The 23,832-nt window shown below is 38.8% G+C and overlaps 1 protein-coding gene across 1 annotated transcript in view; it reads right to left on the reverse strand.

The window, feature by feature from the left end:
* Nucleotides 1–23,832, reverse strand: part of LOC124883499 (beta-galactosidase-1-like protein 2) — a 56,237-nt gene that overhangs the window by 27,842 nt on the left and 4,563 nt on the right. The window contains exons 2-10 of the mRNA XM_047390608.1: nt 14,096–14,281; nt 13,782–13,850; nt 13,236–13,331; nt 12,449–12,557; nt 9,585–9,677; nt 9,384–9,465; nt 7,404–7,468; nt 6,915–6,999; nt 1,262–1,405 (exon numbers count right to left, since the gene is read on the reverse strand). Coding sequence (XP_047246564.1) covers nt 1,262–1,405; nt 6,915–6,999; nt 7,404–7,468; nt 9,384–9,465; nt 9,585–9,677; nt 12,449–12,557; nt 13,236–13,331; nt 13,782–13,850; nt 14,096–14,281 — 929 coding nt within the window. The remainder of the gene's footprint in view (nt 1–1,261; nt 1,406–6,914; nt 7,000–7,403; nt 7,469–9,383; nt 9,466–9,584; nt 9,678–12,448; nt 12,558–13,235; nt 13,332–13,781; nt 13,851–14,095; nt 14,282–23,832) is intronic.

The following is a 23,832-nucleotide window of genomic DNA, read 5'->3' on the forward strand; positions in this document are numbered from 1 at the left end:
CTGAAAGTAGCAAACCCATAATTACTGAGCTCCAAAATCAAGGTCGTCCAAGCTGCCAAGGTTGGACAGAATATGACAGTAGTTTCAAATTTTAGAAAGATTTGAGGGGTTTGGGACATAAAAGTCAAGTGGTAGACTCAAAATGATTTTGAATGTGTCATGTATCATCCAAGGGGCTGTCTATGAAGACACAGGCATAACATGTATCCAGATTAAGGCCCTTATTGATGCTAACTGCAACCCAGTAACCATTAGACAGAAAAAAACAACATAAAAGGACTTAACAAACGTGACAACGTTGCCTCCCACACCCAAAAGCTTTGCAAAGGAGCACCAATCATGGTATGTTGAAAGTTGAAAGAAAGTTTTAATTTCTGACAAGAAAACACTTGTCACATGGAATACTTTCAGTTTTTTGGTTTTTTAATTTAGCTAATGGTCCTAAACTATTGAACAGTGGATGAACAGCCTCTCTGAGTATAGAGTACTCTTTTTGTTTTGTATGTAACCTCTTTCTTCCTTTTTGACGTTCAGCTTACAACATGGTCATGATCTTGCAGCACAAATACTTTATCCCAGGTTTTACAAATCTGACCAGGAGTATACAGTAGATCAAACAGGGACTGAATCATTTTACACTTATTAAAGATCCTTTAAAACACAGTTCATGATTTGTGAATACTTACTCTATTTAGGAAAGCACACAAACGAAAAAAGAGTCCTCTAAAAATATTGTTAAAGTCTCTCGTCTTTGTGAACACAATATTGTGTAGCATCATGTCTCATAAACTGCATAGTTATACATCTATCATGAAACATATGTTGAAAATACACATAAATATTTCCTGCTTTTTAAAAAATATTATCTCCAGTATCATATACTCATTTAGGAAACTAAAGTACCCTGTTTGTGTCTTTAAAATGAGAGGCTGGGCAGGAGATGAAGAGCAGAGATCGTTCATCATCTGAAAGCATGCTAAAGCTCCTTTTGTCAAAAATAAAGTATTTTTCAAATAGAAAAAAAAACTCATTAGGTCTGTTGAAATCACAGTTATCCAGCATGGCTGTTATCAAATCTGCCAAACATGCCGTAACCTCAGCATGTTCTGAGTAGCTGTGTACTCAGGCCATCTGGCTGACAACGTCAAAAAAGCTCAGCTCGCAAAGCTCACATTTCACTTGAAACTAACTCCCAGGAAAGTTTATTCCAACCACTGCACTGTATAAAAAAAATACAACAGATTCATAATAGAACACTTACCATAGCTTGTTACCATGGGTTTAGGTGCTGATATCCCAACAGCGAATGCACCATTCATGAAGCCAAAATTGGTCCCTCCGTGAAACATGTAAAGGTTGATGGACATGTCCAGCTTCAGAATTTCTGTGACGACCAGGATCATGTCTGTCAGGGGAATTGAAAACGGGGGGGGGGAAACATTAAAACTGAAACACAAGCTTTAATCAGTCAAAGCCACTCTTTTTGTATTCTGACTATAGGCTTCCAGTTTGAGAGAAACATATCCATGCACTCGGTTACAGGTAAACCTAACAAATGATGGGGCAGTTCCAGCCTAACTTCTCGTATTTTGGAGAAAACAATGAAGTGGTGCGATTAAGAATTGAAATGGAACTACAGAGGACAATTTTGACCCTGTTTAATGATTTGAATCAAGAGTCACATTCTTAGTGAATATCAATCGTTCAGGGTGAGCAGTAAACCCTGTGGTGGTTCCAGCTGCTGGGTGTGTGACAGTCTGCAGAGCACTGAACTGTCAAGGATATGAATCCCCTCTGAATATTCCAGGCTTTCTTTTGTTTTCGTTTTCATTTTGTTTTTTATTACTGTGACACTTTGTGCAAGGCCTGGCTGTATTTTCTGCTCCTTTTCAATGTTAAAACAAGCAAGCAAGACAGATGGCCCAGATTTTAGCTTTAGATGTGGATGGCTGCTGTTAATGTAACAAATAAAATCCAAAAGGGATGCTGTAAGCTGCTTTAATATGCTTAAAGACCTTTTGGGGTGATGAAGTATGTAGTTTTTTGTATATTAATATCTTATATATATTATGTAAGTTGTATATTAATTGTACATCATGTCTTTTGTCACTAATTTGGTGCTGGTACCTGAACATTTCTAAAGGAATGCTTGTGTTACACCATTTCACTTGGGACTGTAATTCATTCAAGTAAATAAGAACATTCCTGCAATCATGTGTTAGAAACCAAACAAAAACCTATAAAAAGCCTACTTTAAAATTTGCCTAGCATTTCCATTACCAATGTACCACAGGGATAGATCATTTCTATTATGTTGTTGCTGCTACAAAAAAAGTGAAACAAACGTTGGAAGTCAAAATTGTAACGTGTGGCAGGACAAAATGATTTATACCCCTGGCAGATTTAGGTTTATATTAATATTTTAATGTCAACAACATGTTTCTTTCCCCTGCATTCAAATTCGAAACATTCAAATTACTGGAAGTAATTTGAACAGTTTGAATCAGTCCAGCCTCAGTTATATCTAATAGAAAACCTGTGAAGGAAGCTAAAGATTAGGGTGATGGCAAAGAGGCCTTCCAATGTCAAAGACTTGCCAGTTGAAACACACAAAAATGTGTTCATTAACTGTTTAAGTGTATGCTTTTACATTGTTTTTTTATCTTTTGAAAATGCCCGTCTCATTTCCTAACTGAAACCAACCACTTGGTTGAAAATAATTTTAAACCTAAATATGTCTGGAGCTTTAATAATCTTGGGCCTAACTGTATATGATGTCCTTTAAAGACTAATGTTACTTTTGAAAAAAAAAAAAGTACAAACAGTTTAATAGTTTTCAGTTTAAGAAATGTATTTTATAATCAATGATATTGTTAGGAAGTTTTGTGTTAATTGCACTGTCTGACTTAAAATCAAACAGCATTCACAGATTTATTGACACCAGTGATAAAGATGTGTACTACTACTTCTTTATTCAGTGACCCCAAGATACCACTTTTTGGTGGCTTTCTCAGACTACCATTCTCCTCAATGTGCTTGATTCACTATATTCACAAAAGTATTTGCTCACCTGACTTGACTCACATATGAACTGAAGTGACATCCCATTCTTAATTCATAGGGTTCAATATGACGTTGGTCCACCCTTCGCAGCTATAAACAGCTTCAACTCTTCTGGGAAGGCTGTCCACAAGGTTTAGGAGCATCTTCATGGGAATTTTGACCATTCTTAAAAGAAGCGCATTTGTGAGGTCATAGACTGATGTTGGACGAGAAGGCCTGGCTCTCAGTCTCCGCTCTAATTCATTTGTTTGTTTTATTAGGTTGAGGTCAGAACTCTGTGCAGGCCAGTCAAGCTCATCCACACCTTATCTCCTTAAAAGATAAGGTAGAAATTTACAAAAATGCTTAAGATATATTTATTCTACAGGAATTGTTTGGGGTGAAAAATAGTGGCACATGGGATTTTGCAAATAGAAAGAAATGTAAAACTCGCATTGCGGGAAATTCTAAAGACATTTTGCTACTGCAAAACAAACTGAATTTCTGCAAAGACTTTTACACATCTTTATTAGCGGGGTCAATAAGTATGAGTGTGGCACTATCTATTACTTCCCTGCCACGATTCTAGCAAAAACAGGATTTTACAAAAATGTATCTTTACTAACCAAACTTATATAGCGAAAATATACTAGTTTGGATAAAGACTGTAGAATGCCATATTGGTTTATATATAGAAGAGATCTGTGTGACTTTTACACTATGAACCAAATACATAACAACTGTTATTTCTTACAGAACTGGCCCCATTCACTGTTTGGTTCTTACAAACAGTGAAGACACTGAAATTAAATATTTATTCCAAAATGTTTTTCTTCTTTGGTCACATCCCTAAAATACCTTTTTAACAAGATAATGTTCAATGACTTCTAAAATAGTTACTATTAATAGATACTATCCGATTGTGATATAACTTCAGTAACAACACCCTGACCCAGAACAGTACACTAATTTAGAAGTAAGATTAGAGCTTGACACTAATCATAAAAACATGAACAAAATCTAAGTAATAATTGTAGTACGACATATTTACAAGTTCCAAAGAGTTTCAGAACATTGAAGATATGTAGGTATCACAATTTCTGAAAGCAAAAATGAAAAAAAATAATAATAATTAATAATACATTAAATAAATTGGATGTGGCTTAGTAAAGATAAACTGAATCTGAGATAAACCACAAATAACACAAAAAATATCAATATCTTTGTATTATTGCTAGATATTTGCTTTGTTTCCACCTAGATTAGATGCTGTATGTCCAACACAATGGACTTATTAAAAAGGTACATTTAAAAGTAGAATGTGTAAGTTGCTTTATACATGAAACAAGAATATCAACAACATTTGATGAAAATATGAGTTTAAACATGTAACAATTAATAAAATGAGACACAAATACGTACATGAGCAGAATAAGCAGATGAGTAGTTCTGCTAAAAATAACCTACATACAATATCCCACACTCCTCGGTTTTTCTGACCTAGTTTTTCTCACCTGCATAAATCCCACCCTTTAAATGAAAACACACTGGTGTGTGGTGCTCATCTTCTGCTGGAGAATAATGTAGCTGAGGGTAAGATTGCCTTTCAGATGGGATACATAAGGTGGATCAATGAACTCACCATTAACAACCATTGATTACCTCTGGTTACAGATACTAACACCAACTCAATTCTTCACTGATTGTCCTCACAACAAAAATCAATTTTCCTCCATGGGCGGTATTTGTCTAGGTCCTTGCCTGTTCCAGGTCTTTTTGACCACTATAAGGCTTAGACTGTGGTTTGTTGTGTGCTTGCATTTTCATTTTGGATTTCTTTGTTTGCTCAAATGCTATTTTTCTGCCTAGAAGCTCACACTGTAAGAAAACACAGTAAGGGGGCCTTTCACATGTGGCTGCATTTTAATGCCGGTTTGGTGTAAAAGAGCCTTTATGCCACAGCCCTACAGAGGAGAGTGTGGTATTTCGAGGCACCTTTAGTTGGAGTGCATGTACTCAGAAGGGGAAAAAGTGTGATTCGTAATCCTAAACTTCCTGTTTTCCCAAGTATAAATATGACATGACTCAAATGTTAATTTCTCTTAGCTACTCTTCAAAATGGGAAAAACAAGAAATCCTGTCATTCCCTTAAGGAAGATGGGTGTTGATCTTAATAATTTAGAAAACAGTAAAAGAAAATATCTACTTTTCTAAATGTTCAATTATCTAAAGTCAGAACAATAATTATGTGTAAAACGACTGTAAGAAACAAGGTTGACAAGTTTATCTTGCCAGTATGCCCAGTGAGGAACATGGTAAGGAAGGTAATTATTTTCTGAACCTTACGGTTTAACCTTTTTTCCCCTAAATGAGTGAAACATTTCCTGTTTTAGATCAGTATATATGCCATAAATGTATTATATATAATATCACTATATGTTAAATGGTAGAAAACATTTCACTTAAGTTTTTATTACTTTCTCCAAAGTCAGAAATGTAAGCAATCAGAAACGGCTTGTAAGCAATTTTGTCAAATGATTAAGGTCATTGTCCATTTGGTGCACCCATTTTTGTCTAAACTTTAACTTCTTGGCTGATGTTGCTCTAATATTTCCACATAATGTGTTTTCCTCATGATGCTATGTATTTTGCGAAGTGCACCAGTTGCTCCCAGATCAAAACACCCACACTGTATGATGCTACCACCCACATACTTCACAGTTGTCATAGTGTTCCTCACATTTAAAAGCTTCCCCATGTTCCTCCAAATGTAACAATAGTTACTATGGCAACCTTAATTTTGGTTTCATCAGACCACATGTCTTTGTCCTTCAGTACATACGCAAACTCCAATCTGACTTTTTATATTGCTCTTGGAGATATATCATTTTCCTTGCTATGTGACCTTTCAGCCTATGTAGGTAAAGAATAACATGCAGTTCAATTATGTTTCTTTATATAGTGCCAAAATCACTCTCAACCACTAAAGCTGGCATCTTCACATAGTCTTTTGGTGTTATTCTGGGAGTGATACGCACATTTTGCATAGAAACATGTTCTTCTTTCGGACACAAAACCTGTCTCCTTGCTGATCAGTATGAAGCCTGGACATTCCCTTGCTGTTTATACTTGCTTGCAATTATTTTAATAAATGAATGTGGTACTTTCAAGCATCTTCTTGAAATTGTACCCAAAGATGAACCACATTTGTAAAAGTCTATAACTAATTTTAATTTTTCTATGATGTTACACAAGAAAGCAGTATGTTTGAGGAAGTTTAGTGTGATTTAATTTCATTCTAAACAGACACTGAAAAAAATGGTTATTTGTTTTTTTTTAAACAGTGTATGCAAATATATGATTTTAAATATAGCAAAGTAATAACATAAATAGAAGTGTACCTTAATATCATTCTTTGTGACAGAATTATGGGGTTACAGACTGCATGTGGTTTCCAACAACAGACAGATAATTTATCCTATACAATCCTCATCTGCACTGATTACGTTTTCTCCCAAGCCTTCCGTCGGCACACAGATTATTTAGTTCACACAGCAAAAGGTTTGTCTAAAGCCTCTCTCTCCTGAGGCACAGAGACTCTGTCTTAACCTGAAAACAGTCTCTTTTAACATTACCTTTTGTACTGGCATGGAGCACAAAAAACCTGTCTTGCCCTGTCTCAAATTAGCTGGAGTTATCGACCCTCCGTGCAAAGAAGAACAGCTTCACTCTTAACAAAGAATCCATCCCCCAAAAGCCTGTCTTTCTCTCATGTGAATATCTCTTTCAGTCGTTCTGAGTGTCTAAATAAGAAAATAAAAACATCCCATCTCAAGTGTAAATTATTTCATTGTAGCTAAAATAAGGCTTACCTTCAGCAGTGAACACGTGATGAAGGCCACCCCAGAGATCGAACCAGCCTGACCAGTACTCCATAACCATCTTAGGTTTCTGAGGCTGGAGGAAACACAACGGATTAGGGTGAAGAGAACGGTAAAGGTTGATAAAACAACACATTGAGCAAAGAAACATGTCTGAATGACCTTTCACTTTCCTTGTAACAGCCTGTGCTTAATGTACTACTACAACCTTTAAACAAATTGCCTTAATGTATTATTGGGTGTTTCCAACTTTTTTTTTAAATTAAGGCAACAAAAGCTGAAATTATTGCGTAGTTATGGAGACATGTTTTGGAATTAATCAGAATTTCTCAATATGGACCTAACTTTTATTTATTTAAAAGGCACACCAGCAATATTAATAATGTTAACATTCAGGTGGGTTCTTCTTTGGTCTGAGCTAGAACCCTCTGCTTAAATTAGTTAAACACAACTAAAACAGTTTGCACCAAAATGACTTACCTGAATGTCATCCAGATACTTGATCTCATTTATGTTCAGTTTCTGGAAATTGATTGTTTCCAGTGCTTCCAAGAACAAAAAAAGAAAACAGAACTATTAATAGGTTCACAAGCTGTCTGTCATCTCCATATTAAAACTGCCATTTTGCCCAGGCTGACACCACAGGGGAATACCAGGAAGTAAACAAAAGTATCCTTGCTCAACAAAAGCAGTTTCTTTGTTTTACTTCCAAGCAGGAACCATAAGACAATATTTGCCATACACCATTGGTATCTAAATTCCAGCTTAAGACAAAGAGCCAACACAGAACCACATTATATGACTGTAACTACTCTAAACTGTCTGAACCGTATCTATGTACCTGGCCCTTTATGCATTCTAAACCAAAAGCAGCTAGAAAAAACATTATTATCATAGAGTATTTATTGTCTCTATTTACCTTAACGTATCAGTTTATATTTTAAATACTTTTAAACAGCAATCAATGTGTGTAACCTTCTTTAAAATGCCCAGTATCTCTTTACTATGCTGTTAATGAAAAATAAAGAAAGAAACATTTCTGTTGTTGTTGTTGTTTTGTTAATAGCATTCCAGTAGCTCTTTCTATAAATGTATGGACTTTGTGTTGCCATCATAACACAGCACTAAACCTCTTGTTCTTTGTTCTTTCCAGTAAATGTTTCTGTGAAACCAGTTTTTCTAAGCTGGAGCGAGCAGTCTTGCGATGACAACAGAAGCAAATTGTGAACCGGTACTAGTTCTTTCACTCCTTTGCCACTTTTGCTCTCTGGCTCATTCCAAATTATACTGTTTTTGGTCTACTGATATCTGCCACGAGACATTTCACACTGAACATGAATCAATTTGTCCCACCGCCCTTTGGTATCTGCTTTGACAACCGATGATTTAAAGTAAGTACTGTAAAGCAGGATGTTAGGCAAACGTTTAATTACATGAGCGATCACACTCTTATTTTAAGAGTCAGCTGGCCTGATCAAGGATCCGAACCTCAGTCAATAGAAAAAAAGGTTCAATAAAAATATTGTGTATGATTATTTAACTCATAAAAAAAGAGTTAATTCTATCTTAATCAAAATACTTATCTACGAAACGAAAGCAACATAGGAACACATTAGTTTGTTTAGATGAGCACAATGGAAGCAGATTGAGATGAAATGGTAATGGGTTGGTATGTAATGGTGGTATCAACTGACAAAGGGTTGGTATCACCAATCCAGAGCCAGTGCAGTCCTTTTAAAAAAAAAACACTGTCTATATGAGGTGGCAATGCATAAACACATCAATAACCACAGACAAAACTTTAAAAATGGGTCCACATCAACAGACACTCATCCAGACATTTAGAAACTATGCATCAAAGAAAAACAACAATTAAGGCTTGTTTTCCATGCAGCCGAGTATTCTTGCCAGTGTACATGTAAAAAGAGCAACTTTCTGTAATAACACAGAATCTTCTGTCGAGAAGCCTGTTCTGAACTCTGGCATGACACTGTCCTGGCCTTGGTTCAGATCCTTTACCACTGCACATGAAAACAATGCACAAACCAGCATGCTGTGTGTTTGTGTGTGTATGTTTGTGTGTTCTTGTACTTGTTGCTGAGTGAGAACCAATTTTCGTATTTTTATCGCAAAGTGAGGACATTTTGACAAAGTGAGGACATTTTTCTGGTCCTCACTTTTTCAAATTCCGTTCTTGGGACAGGGGTTAGGTTTAGGACTAGGGTATGAATTGAGTTATTATTAGGTGCTAGGGTTAGGTATTAACTGGTTAGGGTTAGGGTTAGTGTTAGGGTCAGGGTTAGGCACTAAAAATCAAGGAAAATGAATGGAAGTCAATGGAAGTAACCAAAAAGTCCTCATAAAGATAGTAAAATACGGATGTTGTGTGTGTGTTTGTGTGTGTGTGTGTGAGAGAGAGTGAGCACAAGACTGTTGGTCTGTCAGCCCATCTGACAATACCTCCTTTCACTCCTCCGAGCTTCAACCCGTCCTTGTTGTCAGAGGTCAGCAGCAGCTCTGTGATGCCCCTGGACACCAACGCCTAAAGAGAGGGAAGATAAAAGAGACAGCCAAATGAAACATTGGAGCTGTTTGCTCAAAAAAGTTGGAGTTGTTTTTTTGGGGTGTTTTTTTCAGATTTATTTTAACAATATTTCTCACCTGCTGTATGAAAGGCATGTACTTGTCATCTTTAGCGTAGGAGCCATATTCATTCTCAACTTGAACTGCAATGATTGGGCCACCCTGGGAGTACTGCATATTAATTAGCCAAAGAAAAGATGGCACATTAGAGGATATGGTACTTTTTGTGGACTAAAATTACCCCTGATCTGATTAAACTCTGATAACACTGAAATGCAAATCCACATTTTTTTGGTTACACTGAAAGGAAAAACATGAACAATTTAATTAGGATCCATAAAGAATAAGCGTTGCATTGTATTGTTTGTTATTGGCCTGTTTCTTGTTTTCCATTTAGATGTTGATAGATGGATACAGATCCTCATCGGCCATTCTCAAACGCATAAAATAAAACACTGTAACTTCCTCTGCATACATACCTGCCCTGCCTACTGTGCATTAAGTAGATCCGACATTCTACTTTCCAATTGCACGAAGACATAAAGGGCATGTTTAAAATAGCAACTCAGGGGGAATAGTCTCAACATGAGTTAGCAGACGTTCACCTCTTAAAAGAGAAAAAGGCAATTTATTAATGTAGGTAAGGAGAATGGAACATGGGGACTGAAATAATGACAGATAAAATCTGATAAAGGTTTATTCTTGTGATAAATGGTTCATGCTGACCATTATTTCTTATGTTCCTAATAAAAGCATAAGATCCTATTTTACTTGTTTCCTTTGCCCTTCGCATTGCATCTGTTAAAAAAGTAGATCTATCTATCTATCTATCTATCTATCTATCTATCTATCTATCTATCTATCTATCTATCTATCTATCTATCTATCTATCTATCTATCTATCTATCTATCTATCTATCTATCTATCTATCTATCTATCTATCTATCTATCTATCTATCTATCTATCTATCTATCTATCTATCTATCTATCTATCTATCTATCTATTAAACAATGGGTTTGTTTTTCCCAGTATAAATGAAGGCAATACTGATTATATTTTTCCTACATATCTGTTCTTTAAATGGTCAAGCCTCCCAAAGGTAAAATGGCAGCAAACAAAAATATATTTCATGTAACTTTATAGATCAGAAAATGAGACAATGTGCAGTAAAAATTAGGCCAGAGCCTCACTATGCACTAAAGAGGCCTCTGTATTGTTTTAGAGCTGAAAAAGCCTTCAAATTAATTCATATTACAATGCTGTAGTGTAATCTCCCACCTAAAAAAAGAAAAATTCAACCTTTAAATTCAGCACAATTTAGTGTGGCAAAAATCACATAACTGGTTCCACATAATGTCTCAATAAATAATACTTATACTTTAAAAACATTTTGTGGGAAACGAATAATGAATATTAAAATAAATTATTTAATTAATTTTTAGGAAACCAAATCGTGCCCACTGTTAAGCATGGTGGATGATCTGTGATGCTGTGGGCCAGGGTGCCTGGCATCATGGACTCTTTAACATATTAAGGCATTCTGAATAATAATCTGGGTCTTTCAACAGCCAATCAAAACAGAAACAGTTCACCAGACACAAAATCAACCTCCTGCCATTCCCACATCTGTCTTTACACAAAATATTAAACAGCTTGGGATGTAGCTCCAACAACATTAGAGTTAGAAAAAAAAACAATATTTCTTAGTATAATATGTTTTTCCTCACTGAATTAAAAAAAGAGACTTTAAGAGATTTGGCTGCTACAATAAAACATGATTTTAAAGTTTTTAACATTAACAGGGTGCCAATAAGTGTGGAGGGTGGTGTTAACATGACAACTACTTTTAGTCAGACAGAAAACAACTTTCCCAGTTGTTTCTGATTTCCAAATTGTTATTCTTTCATTAGCTATTGCCTCACAATGCTAAAAACACTGGAAATAAAACTCAATGTCACTCCCAATATGTCTGAAGCAATGGTTTATGGGAGTTCTAAAACTGATACTTTCCCATTTCCTGAAGCTACAAGCTGCACTGCAGAGCTCACACTTGCTTGTACAAAAACAGGAACCAGTGGACGTTTTTTCTGCTTAGCATCTTTGCTTTTGCTTATGTTCAATTTTATACTTTTGCCATCCACTACTTGCTCACATGAAACAATGTTTTTATGACAACAAAACTATTTTCTCTTCATAATAATAATTGATACTTTATTGATCCCCAAGGGGAAATTAGACCCTCTGCATTTAACCCATCCCTTATAGGGAGCAGTGGGCTGCCGTTGTGCGGCGCCCGAGGAGCATTCTGGGGCTAAGGGTCTTGCTCAGGGACCCAGAGTGGCAATCTGTGGGATACAAACCCAGCCCCTTGTGTCCCCTCTGGAACACAAACCTCCTGCTTTAACCACTAGGCCACCACTCCCCAATTCATTATAATTGCAATAGTTTGTTCTGCCGTGCCACTTTATAATACATATATCAAAAAGACACAAAGGGGTCTATCTAAATGTGAAAGTTGTGATTTTGACAAATTAGAAGAATGATTAGGAAAATTCTCAGAAACCTCATGAACCAAAACTGTCAATAAGCATGTATGGATCATCTGCTTGACCTCTTTCCTTGAAAACTGCAGCTCAAGCAAAAGCGGCTGACGAGCAGCAAGAACTATGTTTACCATCATTATGATTCACAGGTATAGTTTTAATAGAAAGATTTTTGTCCTTGTTAATAACATATAATTGACGGGATGAAAAAGTATTGGATAACACACTTAGTTACCTTTTCATTATATAACTAATATAGGGAGTCTGTGGTGGACAGCCAACATTTCCAGAGTGTATACTGCCTCTTAGCCATTCTCTCTGGCACCAGACCCCTCTACAATTATGCAATCATTAGGCAGGTATGGAAAATAAATAACTGAATAACATACAAAGTACCTGATATGGAGTTATTTTCTTTATGACTTTATCAAAAAAGGAATTGACTGCATCTGTGAATCCTGAGTAGGTTGTTCTCAGCTTCATGTTCTGATCCCGTAGCAGCCAACTGTAAAACCAAACCATGTCAAATAAATTTAAGTCATTCAGTGAACTATCTTTGGGTTTCAAACTGGGAAAAAAATGGCATAGCATCCGTGCTTCACTGCGTGTCCTTTTGAAATCCTCATATTAATTCTCATCAGCTAAGCAGACCCACAACCTAACATTCCCACGGGCAAAAGCACTCCAAAATACCTTCCTTCAGTCTTTTCAGCCAACAATTACCCAATTATCGGTACGAGCGCATTTTGATTACAGAAATAAATGAATTCATCCTTTAAAGGATAAGGCCTGCCAGACTTAATTATTGCCTGATCCATTATCTTACTAAAAGTCATCAGTCGCTTTCAGCAGTGTAATGGAAGCGCTTCACTGAAATGACACTATTGTCTTCTGTAATTGATATTATTCAAAATCGGGTGTGGTATTGTATGTGGTTCACTGTAAAGTGGGTCACTGGGAAAAAAAATAGAATAGAAATAGGAATTGCTAAAATGCATACTTGCAAATCTCTTGCCTTTTTACCCTGCGGCAAAGACATAGCTGACAACCTGATTACCTGAATGAACAATCCCTTTCCAGACAAATTTCAGGGTTTCACAGGCAACATGAGAATAATCGCTCTCAATGTTACTGATCCTAATGGATATATAAAAAGATTTAACTGTGTTTTTTGTGTTTTTACCTAGGCAGTCCCCCCAGATCCCATTCAGCGCAGATGTATGGTCCGGGACGCAAAATCACCCAGAGGCCCAAGTTTGCTGCAAGACAAAGGTAGGCTCTAAGAAGAGATGCAAAATATGGAAAAACATATTGTAGTCAGAAGGGTAAACATGTTTCTATTTAATCTGCCTTCAACAGTTAATAAAATGTGGAAAAGGATAATTGTTCTGTAATTAAGATAAAGCTCATGTTCAACAGCAAATCATTTATAAAATATTCCCCCCTAATTTTCTAATCAAATAATGCTCTGAAACATTTGTTTCTATTAGTAGCACAACGGCAATCAACATATTTCATTGATCAATGTCAAAATCAGGGAACACACAATTACTGACTCTGAAAGACGAACAAGTCAAATACAAAGTGCTTATTAGGAGGAAGTGTTTTCTTAGCTGTACCAACTCAAACGACAGTCAGGATCCTTTCCAATGCAATAGTGCCCTCTTCAGGACAATAGATATACTTCTGTCAAACCTCTAGCTGAACATTTAATGCTTTAAGGGCTTACTCTAAATCCAGCTCATCCTCAAAGTCAAACACTCCTCGCTCCGGTTCATGTAGGTTCCACGGCACATAGCTGAAAAGACACAAATAATTTTTTTTTTGCTTTTAGCATTTCATTTATATTCACTTATAATAATTATAAATATGTTGCACTGCACTTTGTATTTCCTTAAACAGGCCATTACATAGGTATTGATCCGTTGGTTTTAATGTACTCTTGATTAAAACGGTGCTTCTTTTTTTTTCAGTTGTCCCACTTGTTTGACCTTTGTACTTCAGCATGTATTCAATCATGGCTGAGTTACACAGAGCGCTCACGTTGTTAGAGTGTTGATGCCGCAGGCCTTCATCTTCAGCAGTCGGTCCTCCCAGTAGGCTCTGGGGACGCGAAAGTAATGAACAGAGCCTCCCAGGATGCGGAAGGGGTTTTTCTCCAAAGTGAACTGCAAGGAATTGGCTCTCAGTCCCTCTGCCCGCTTCATTCTGGCTCTTTGTGGATGGTTTCTGAGGAGAGAAATATTAACAAACAAATGGAAACAGACAGATTTATAAAGAAATTGAGATTATATACATATATATATATATATATACATATATATATATATATATATATTATTTTTCTTAGCACTCTGATAGTTTCTGATACCTGCTTAGATATCGCCTTCACCCTATGACTAAGGTAAAATATTTGTATGTCCTTGTGTGTTATCTTGGGTTTTATTATAGTTTTTTCCTATTAATAATTAAAGGAAAGCCACACCCATATGGTGATGTAAAGTCAGCAGACAAACAAATCAGTACCCTCAGATATAATTATTATTATAATATCCTTTTCTTATCTTATTCAACCAGTGGTGGCCCAAGACTGCATGGGGCCATAAACAGATACAGCATTTGATTTGGGGCCCCACTTCCAAATAAGCCCAACACCCACCAGACACCACAGCACCATCTTGAATCTTACAAGCCTGATTCTTTGAATTTTGTGAATTTGACATACTTAATTGATTACTGATTATTACTTTAAATATGAATATTTCTTTTCTGATATGGTTTACAGGTAAATATTTATTTACAAAGAGAATAGGGCGGCAGATGAAGGTGGAACGTCTGGCAGGTGGGAGTTGTATTCAACTCCCACCTCCGGGAGAGCTTTGACCACATTCCGGGGGATGTTGGAGACATAGAGTCCGAATGGACCATGTTCTCCGCATCTATTGTCGATGCTGCTGCCTGTAGCTGCGGCCGTAAGGTCTGCGGTGCCTGTCGCGGCGGCAATCCCCGAACCCGGTGGTGGACACCGGCAGTAAGGGACGCTGTCAAGCTGAAGAAGGAGTCCTATCGACTGTGGTTGGCTTGTGGGACTCCTGAGGCGGCTGACGGGTACCATGAGGCCAAGCGTGCCGCAGCCCGGGCTGTGGCAGAGGCAAAAACCCGGGCCTGGGAGGAGTTCGGTGAGGCCACGGAGAAGGACTACCAGTTGGCCTCGAAGCGATTCTGGCAAACCGTCCGGTGCCTCAGGAGGGGGACGCAGTGCTTCACCAACACTGTTTACAGTGGGGGTGGGAGGCTGCTGACCTCGACTGGGGACATTATCAGGCGGTGGAAGGAATACTTCGAAGATCTCCTCAATCCTGCCATCACGCATTCCCTGGTGGAAACAGAAGCTGGGGCCTCAGGGTTGGACTCTTTCATCACCCAGGCTGAAGTCACCGAGGTGGTTAAAAAGCTCCGCGGTGGCTTCGGGGGTGGATGAGATCCGCCCTGAGTACCTCAAATCTCTGGATGTTGTAGGGCTGTCATAGTGGACACACCTTTTAAACAATGCGTGGCGGTCGGGGACAGTGCCTCTGGACTGGCAGGCTGGGGTGGTGGTCCCCCTCCATCAGAAGGGTGACCGGAGAGTGTGTTCCAACTACAGGGGGATCACACTTCTCAGCCTATTGGAGAGGACAGTCCGGCCGATAGTCGAACCTTGGCTTCAGGAGGAGCAATATGGTTTTCATCCCGGCCGTGGAACTCTGGACCAGCTCCATGACCTCTACAGGGTGCTCGAGGGTTCATGGGAGTTTGCCCAACCGGTCTACATGTGTTTTGTGGACCTGGAGAAAGCATTCGACTGTGTCCCTCGTGGTGTCCTGTGGGGGGTGCTCCAGGAGTATGGAATTGGGGGCCCTTTATTGGGGCCATCCGGTCTCTGTACAAGCGGAGCAGGAGTTTGGTCCACATTGCCGGCACTAAGTCGGACCTGTTCCCAGTGAATGTTGGACTCCGGCAGGGCTGCCCTTTGTCACTGGTCCTGTTCATAACTTTTATGGACAGGATTCCTAAGCGCAGCCAAGGGCCGGAGAGTGTCTGGTTTGGGGAGCAGTGGATTTCGTCTCTTCTTTTTGCGGATGACGTGGTCCTGCTGGCCCCCTGTAGCCAAGACCTACAGCATGCGCTGTGGCGGTTTCCAGCCGAGTGTGAAGCGGGTGGGATGAGGATCAGCTCCTCCAAGTCCGAGGCCTTGAAAAGGGTGGCTTGTCCTCTCCAGGTTGGAGGGGAGCTCCTGCCTCAAGTGGAGGAGTTCAAGTATCTCGGGGTCTTGTTCACGAGTGAGGGAAGAATGGAGTGGGAGATCGACAGATGGATCGGTGCGGCTGCCGCAGTGATGGGGTCACTGTGCCGGTCCGTTGTGGTGAAGAGAGAGCTGAGCCGCAATGCGAAGCTCTTGATTTACCGGTCAGTCCACGTTCCTACCCTCACCTATGGCCATGAACTTTGGGTCATGACCGAAAGAACTAGATCCCTGCCGGGCACTGCCTTAGAGATAGGGTGAGGAGCTCAGCCATCCGGAAGGGGCTCGGAGTAGAGTCGCTGCTCCTCCACATCGAGAGGAGCCAGTTGAGGTGGCTCGGGCATCTATATCAGATGCCTCCTTGACGCCTTCTTCAGGAGGTGTTCCAGGCATATCCCACTGGGAGGAGGCCCAGGTGACGGCCCAGGACACGCTGGAGGGACTATGTCTCTCGGCTGGCCTGGGAACGCCTTGGGCTCCCCCCGGAGGAGCTGGAGGAGGTGTCTGGGGAGAGGGACGTCTGGGTGTCTCTGTTGAGTCTGCTGCCCCCGCGACCCGGTCCCGGAAAAAGCGGAAGACGATGAGTACGAGTAAATATTTATTGACTAATTAATTGGGAATGTGATTCCATTCCAGAAACACGCTGCAGAAATAACAAATGATGAATTAGCCCATCATATTAACACACTGGTAACATAATCATATTTTCATCTGTATTAACAAACCTGTCCTTAAACCGGCTGTGGTGTTTGAATTTTGAATGTTAAATCAATGCATCTTTTATTGTTGTGGAAGAAGCCAAAGTCCACTGTACTTAGTCAATTTTAATTACATTTTTTTTAATTACCTTTGAAAATAATTTCAAATTCTTTTAAATTTGCTATTTTTAAATCTTCTAGGCTAATTTAGATGTAGGCTCTTCATAAATGTAACAATGAATAAAGACAGATTTAAGATGTGATATCATAACCCTCAGTACAAATACCACAGTTTCAGGGTATTACCGTAATGACAAAAATATTTAAAACAAAAATGTATAAGAGCATATAACTGCTTTTAAAACAAAACTGTTACAATCATTATATTACAAATATATTAATGTTTTGTTTAGTGCAGTTATTCAGAACACAAATAAGGATGTTGACAGTCAGCTGTTTCTTATACTCTTGACAAGGTATTAAAAACATGTTTGTTTTTCAGCCAACGATATTTAGAAAAAATAAAATCACATCCTAAATGTTACCTCAGTCACAATAAGTGAAATAAAGTTAAGTCAGTGTCAGTTAAAAACAGTGGGTTATTTTTACAAGTTTTTAACTGACGTGCAAAGTGGTTGAAGATTAAGTCAAAATTTGGAATAAACATCCACCGCCTTAGTAGAATCACTGAAATAAATGTGCCTATTGTGCAGAATATTATTACTTCATGCCATTTGCTCTTTATGGAGAAACGCTGAAAGCTAATATTAGCTGGCTAATTAGCCGGCTCAGTTAGCAAGGCTTCATTCAGATGAATAGACATACTGTTCTATATTATCATGCTAACTTTACTTTCGGGCGGGCATTACTTTAATAATATTGGGCAGTATCCTTCAGTCCCGAGACCATGCTTTTTCAAGGGAAGAGAATTTGGGGCCCCCTCTTGGCCTTAGGTGTTACGTTTGCTTATGTCTTGGGTCGGCTCTGAATGCAAATACCCAAACCTGATCTTTCTATTGAGCAGGGATATCAGGTGAGACTCTGTGAGCTTAAACTCACCTCTGAAACTTAACACAGTGTTAGATCAATTCTAGAATTGTCGTCTTGAAGTGTCGTCTCTGCAGTCCAGATATTGAACTGTTGGCAGTAAGTTTTCGTCCATATTATTTACCCAGAGAGTTCACCAGTGTTATTTTGGCAACAGTTTACGTTCCACCTTCCGCTGTTGCCGACACTGCATGTGATGCCATCAGCTCAGTTGTTGCTAAGCTACAGACACAAAACCCCAATGCTTTTGTGGCAATTTCTGGTGATTTTAACCATGCTCTGCTACACTTCCAACGTTTCAACAATTTGTCAACTGCTCTACCAGAGAAAACAAAACATTGGATTTGTTTTATGCAAATGTCAAGGACTCATACATCTCTACAGCAAGACCTCCTCTAGGCAAATCAGATTACAATCTTGTTTTTTCTCTGCTCGAAATATAAGCCCCTTGTTCAGAGGCAACCTGTAATAAAGAGGACTGTGAGAAAATGGTCACAGGAAGCTGAAGAAGCTCTGCAAGGTTGCTTTGAGGCTACTGCCTGGGACGCACTGTGCCAGCCACATGGAGAGGACATCAATGCCATGACTGAGTGTGTAACCGACTATATAAACTTCTGTGTGCATAACATTATCCCTACCAGAACCATGAGATGCTTCCCCAATAACAAGCCTTGGATCACCAGTGACCTGAAGGACCTGCTTAACAAGAAAAAAAGAGCCTTCAGAGAGGGAGACAGAGAATTATTGAGAGGTATACAGAAGCAACTTAAAGTCAAGATAAGAGACAGCAAGAAGAAGCTGGAGAGCAAGCTCCAGCAAAACAATATCAGAGATGTGTGGACAGGGATGAAGAAGATCACAGGCTTCAAGCAGAAGGATGGTCGGACCGATGAACGTCTGTACAGAGCCAATGAACTGAACACATTCTTCAATAGGTTCAGTTCAGAAACAAGCTTCGCATCCTCCTCTCCTGCTCACAGCCAAACAGACATTCCACCCTCCTTTGACCCACAGGACCCACAGCTGTCCAGTAACACCTCAAATTTTGTATCTTCCACCTCAGCCCTAGACCCTTCTGCTTCTACATGTTTGCCTTCAATCATATCAGAAGATGCTGATGCATCCTTGTGTGTCTCAAGACGTCAAGTGAAGATGCAACTGGAGAGACTGAATCGGAATCAGGCTGCAAGTCCAGATCATGTCAGCCCTAGAGTCCTGAAGGTCTGTGCAGAGCAGCTCTGTGGGATTCTGCAGCACCTCTTCAACCTTAGCCTGGCCCAGAAGAAGGTACTGGTGTTGTGGAAGACCTCCTGTCTTGTTCCGGTATCAAAGAAAACTCACCCATTGGTCCTCAATGACTATAGACCTGTTGCCCCGACATCCCACATCATGAAGGTCCTGGAGAGACTCCTGTTGGCCCACCTGAGTAAGCAAACAGTAAACCATCAGGACCCCCTTCAGTTTGCTTATCGCTGTGGAGTTGAAGTTGAAGATGCCATCATGCACCTGCTTCAACAAACCCACTGTCATCTGGACAAAGCCAGCAGCACTGTGAGGATCATGTTCTTTGATTTATCCAGTGCATTTAATACAATCCAACCTGATTTGCTTTGTCAGAAACTCCAGAAGACTCAGGTAGAGGCCTCAACAATCTCCTGGATCAAAGACTACCTGACAAACAGACCACAGTTTGTGAGACTGAAGGGTTGTGTGTCTAACCAGGTAGTCAGCAGCACAGGAGCACCACAGGGGACTGTACTCTCACCATTCCTTTTCACTCTGTACACCTCAGACTTCCAGTACAAGACAGACTTCTGTCATCTGCAGAAATACTCGGATGATTCTGCAGTCGTGGGGTGGATCAGAGATGGACAAGAAGCTGAGTACAGGAAGGTGGTGGACTGCCTTGTGGCATGGTGTGGAAACAATCATCTCATTTTGAACGTGACTAAAACAAAGGAGATGATTGTAGATTTTAAGAGAAACAGGAATATGTCAAAAACTATTTCTATCATGGGAGAAGAAGTGGAGGTGGTGGAGGAGTATAAATACCTCAATGTTCACCTGGACAACAGACTAGAGTGGAGATGCAACTGTGAAGCCATCTACAAGAAGGGACAGAGCAGACTGTACTTCTTGAGGAAGCTTAGGTCCTTTGGTGTTTGCAGCAAGATGCTGCATATCTTCTATAAGTCTGTTGTGGAAAGTGTGATCTCTTCTGCCATCATCTTCTGGGGAAGCAGCATCAGAGCCAGGGACTTAAAAAAGCTCAACAAGCTGATGAAGAAGGCTGGCTCTGTTCTGGGGACTCCTCTGGAACCTCTGGAGATCATTGTGGAAAGACGGATTCTTCATAAAATGAAGAATATTATTGAGAACCCTGAGCATCCTCTTCATGATACTGTCCTACAACAACAGAGTGTCTTCAGTCAGAGGCTTCTTCAGATCTGCTGTAAGACAGAGCGCTACAGGAGATCCTTCCCGCCCACAGCCATCAACATCTACAACGGCTCTTTGAAGAAACCTTCATAATGAGCTACAACAACATTTAATTTCCCTTTGGGATTAATAAAGTATTTTTGAATTGAATTGAATTGAATAAGGAACCATACACAGTAATATTAAAGTTCATGGACAACTGAGCTGATCTTTTAAAACTAAAACAGAAGCATTATAGAAAGGGACCGTAATGCTGTGGGAGACATAAGTATAAAAGATCCTACAATCACAACACACTGTGTTGATCTGTCAGCAGGAACCCCTGTCAGGCCATTAACGCTTCTGCATATTAGAAATTGTGACTGTGCATCTACACTCTCTTTCTGGCTGAGTATGGTACAAATTGCAAAAACAGTATGGTGCAGTTCGTTGCACTGTGTAAACTATATAATATGCACTGAAATAGCAAAAAAAAGATCAAGTCACGATGTTTTCAACAAACGTTACATAGTTTCACTGGTATATATTGATTTTAATAATTGCTAAACCTGACAAAACCTTCTTTCTTCTACTGTCTGAAATGGTAGAAAATAATAAAATCAAATTGTTATCAAAAAACACATTTCTAATGTGCATATCCTAATGTCTGTGAAACATCAACTGGTTGAATTTGTATATATTATAAAATGTGAGTAAACTCTAAATGACCGAAGTTTTAGTCGTATTTTATCATTGGATAAAAAAAATACAACATAATACATTCTTGAAATTAATTACTGATGTTGTTCAGGATGTGTTGATCAGAGAGTGTCCGGATTTTCTAATAATTGGTATTTAAAAAATTTGTTTTTTAAAAGTATTAATTATGGAACTGACTGGACTTGTTACATTCTCTCAGTCATTACTCACTTTAATTCAATTCAAAAAAAATATTTCAGATGGTGATGGCTGTGAACAGGAAGGATCTTTTATAAGGGTCTGTATACCAGCACATATTAAGAAGCCTCTAACGGTATTACAAAGAGGATTCTCAGGGTTGTACATTGTGTTCTTCATTTTATGAAGCATCCTTCATTGTCCCATCAACTCTTGGTGCTCCAGGACAGTCCCTAGAACAGAGCCGACTTTCTTTGTCTGCTTGTGGAGCTTTTTTAAGTCACTGGGTATGATGCTATACTCTTAACAGCACCTTAGCAGCACCTTACTGGAAACACTAAAGGACCTAAGCTTCCTCAAGAAGTACATTCTGCTCTGTCACTTACACCAAGGGATTTATATTCCTCCACTCCATCACCCATAATACTAAATTAAATTGTATAATAAGTCACAGACTTGGTTAAGGCATTCTTGTTATTTTCATGTAGCTGGCACAGTGCGTCCCAATCTGTAGCCTCAAAACAACCCTGCAGAGCTTCTTCGGTTTACTGTGTCCATCTTGTCACCATTATTTTTATAACAAATAGCGCCTGAACAAGGGGTTTATACTCCGAGCACACATCAATATGAAAAAATATATATGATTTAATTTGCCAGGAGATGGTCTTGAATTGGAGATTTATGCATACTTCACATTTGAATGTAACAAATTAAATGTTTTGTTTTCTTTGGTAGAGCAGCTGACCAACATTTGAAACGTTGGAAGTGATGGAATTTCCAGACATTGCTGCATGGGCATTAGGGTGTTGTGTCTGCGCTTTTTTGGAAAATAATATAGGTGAAAACATACTGCCAACAGTTCAATATATGAGTGGCAGAGACAATTTCACAGCAGCATGTCCTGGATGACACCATCTGTGGTTGACAAGCACTGTTGATCCATCTCCTTTGTGATTGCTGCTCCTCTTTAAATAAGTTTCTGCTTGTATAGTTAGAAAGCCATACAGGAGGAAATTGTAGTCAGTATATTATCCCAAAGCCACGCCTCAGTAAAACAGATAAAATGGCTTTCTCAATAATCTGGTTCGGTCCTTGACAGTCTTTAAAATTCGTCCATTTTGTTTGCCGGAGATCTCACACTCTCCATTATGATCGATGGAAGAGATGATTTGAAATACCTCCTTCTCTTGCTCCTCTTTGCTACTGCTCTGTATCCACGGTGCCTCCTTTTTAACTCATCTGAGGTTTGGGGAGGTAGTTCAGGTATTATATGTGTCTTAAAATAAAAAACCTTGTTGGTATGGCTACACACTATGACAACAATTCATAAGTAAAAAACTAAGAGCAAAATTTTTCTAGTTGCTCAACATCCAAAACCAAAGGGAATTATCCTTTTAAAAAGCTATACCTCAAGCAGAAAAGGGAGCAATACAAGTTTTAAAAAAGAATAAATTACAGCGAATGTGACAGATCTACACCAACAGGCTGCCATGTACCTCTAAGCCAATTCATACCCCCATTTCGCACCTGTTGTCATGACTGAAGCAACAATAAGTTCTACACTGGCAATTTTTTTAAAAAGCCATATAAGGATGAAATCAAATTATCAGAACATTTCAACGTTGTTTTGGTACGAGAACGTTTGTGACTAAAACTCTTATCAGAAACGTTTTTGATTGTATTATTAAATAAAACCAGTATCCAACAGTAAAACCACTTGAAAGTTGTAAATACATGCAGACTGTTGTGAGGTTTTCTACAAATGGCTATTATTAAACTTCAAAACCGCTTTGTTTAACACATTCCTAGCATTGCATCACTGTGTTTTACTGCCGTCAAGTGAGCAGACAGTCAGAAATACGCGGTCACGCCAGCCGACGTTAGCTCTCTCTTAGCTTCGCTCATACACGGTGCATTACGGTAATGGAGCAGACCAGACGACGAACCAGGCAACGGTTGAGAAAATAAGAGGCAAACAGGAAAGTAACCTTCAGAACATTTATATTAATTACATTTTAACAACTTTCACATGCATGTTTTATGTAAAAAAAAATAATAATATTTTTACCGTACATTTTTGGAAAAATGACGGGTCAAATTACCTCAAAATGCTGAACCACTAAATGCCTTTGTGTCACTTTCAGCTATTTATTTCTCCAAAATCACGAGGTGACAACACACTCTCTTCAGATTATATTAAAGACTCATCTATACTATAACCAGAATTCATATCTCATAAGTTTACTGTACAGTTTTGGAGAAATACAAAACTCAAAGTACCTCAAAAAAAAAAAAAAAAAAGGACACGGTTTTATGTGTTTCCTACTATTATGGTGTAAACCATTCACAACATTTACCTTTTTAGTTTTTGGCAATGCATCCATTATCAGTGATCTGCAGGCTGTTGCATTATCAGAACCGCCACTTTACTCAGG

The sequence above is a fragment of the Girardinichthys multiradiatus genome, chromosome 18, assembly GCF_021462225.1.
Source record: "Girardinichthys multiradiatus isolate DD_20200921_A chromosome 18, DD_fGirMul_XY1, whole genome shotgun sequence".
NCBI classification, from domain to species: Eukaryota; Metazoa; Chordata; class Actinopteri; order Cyprinodontiformes; family Goodeidae; genus Girardinichthys; species Girardinichthys multiradiatus.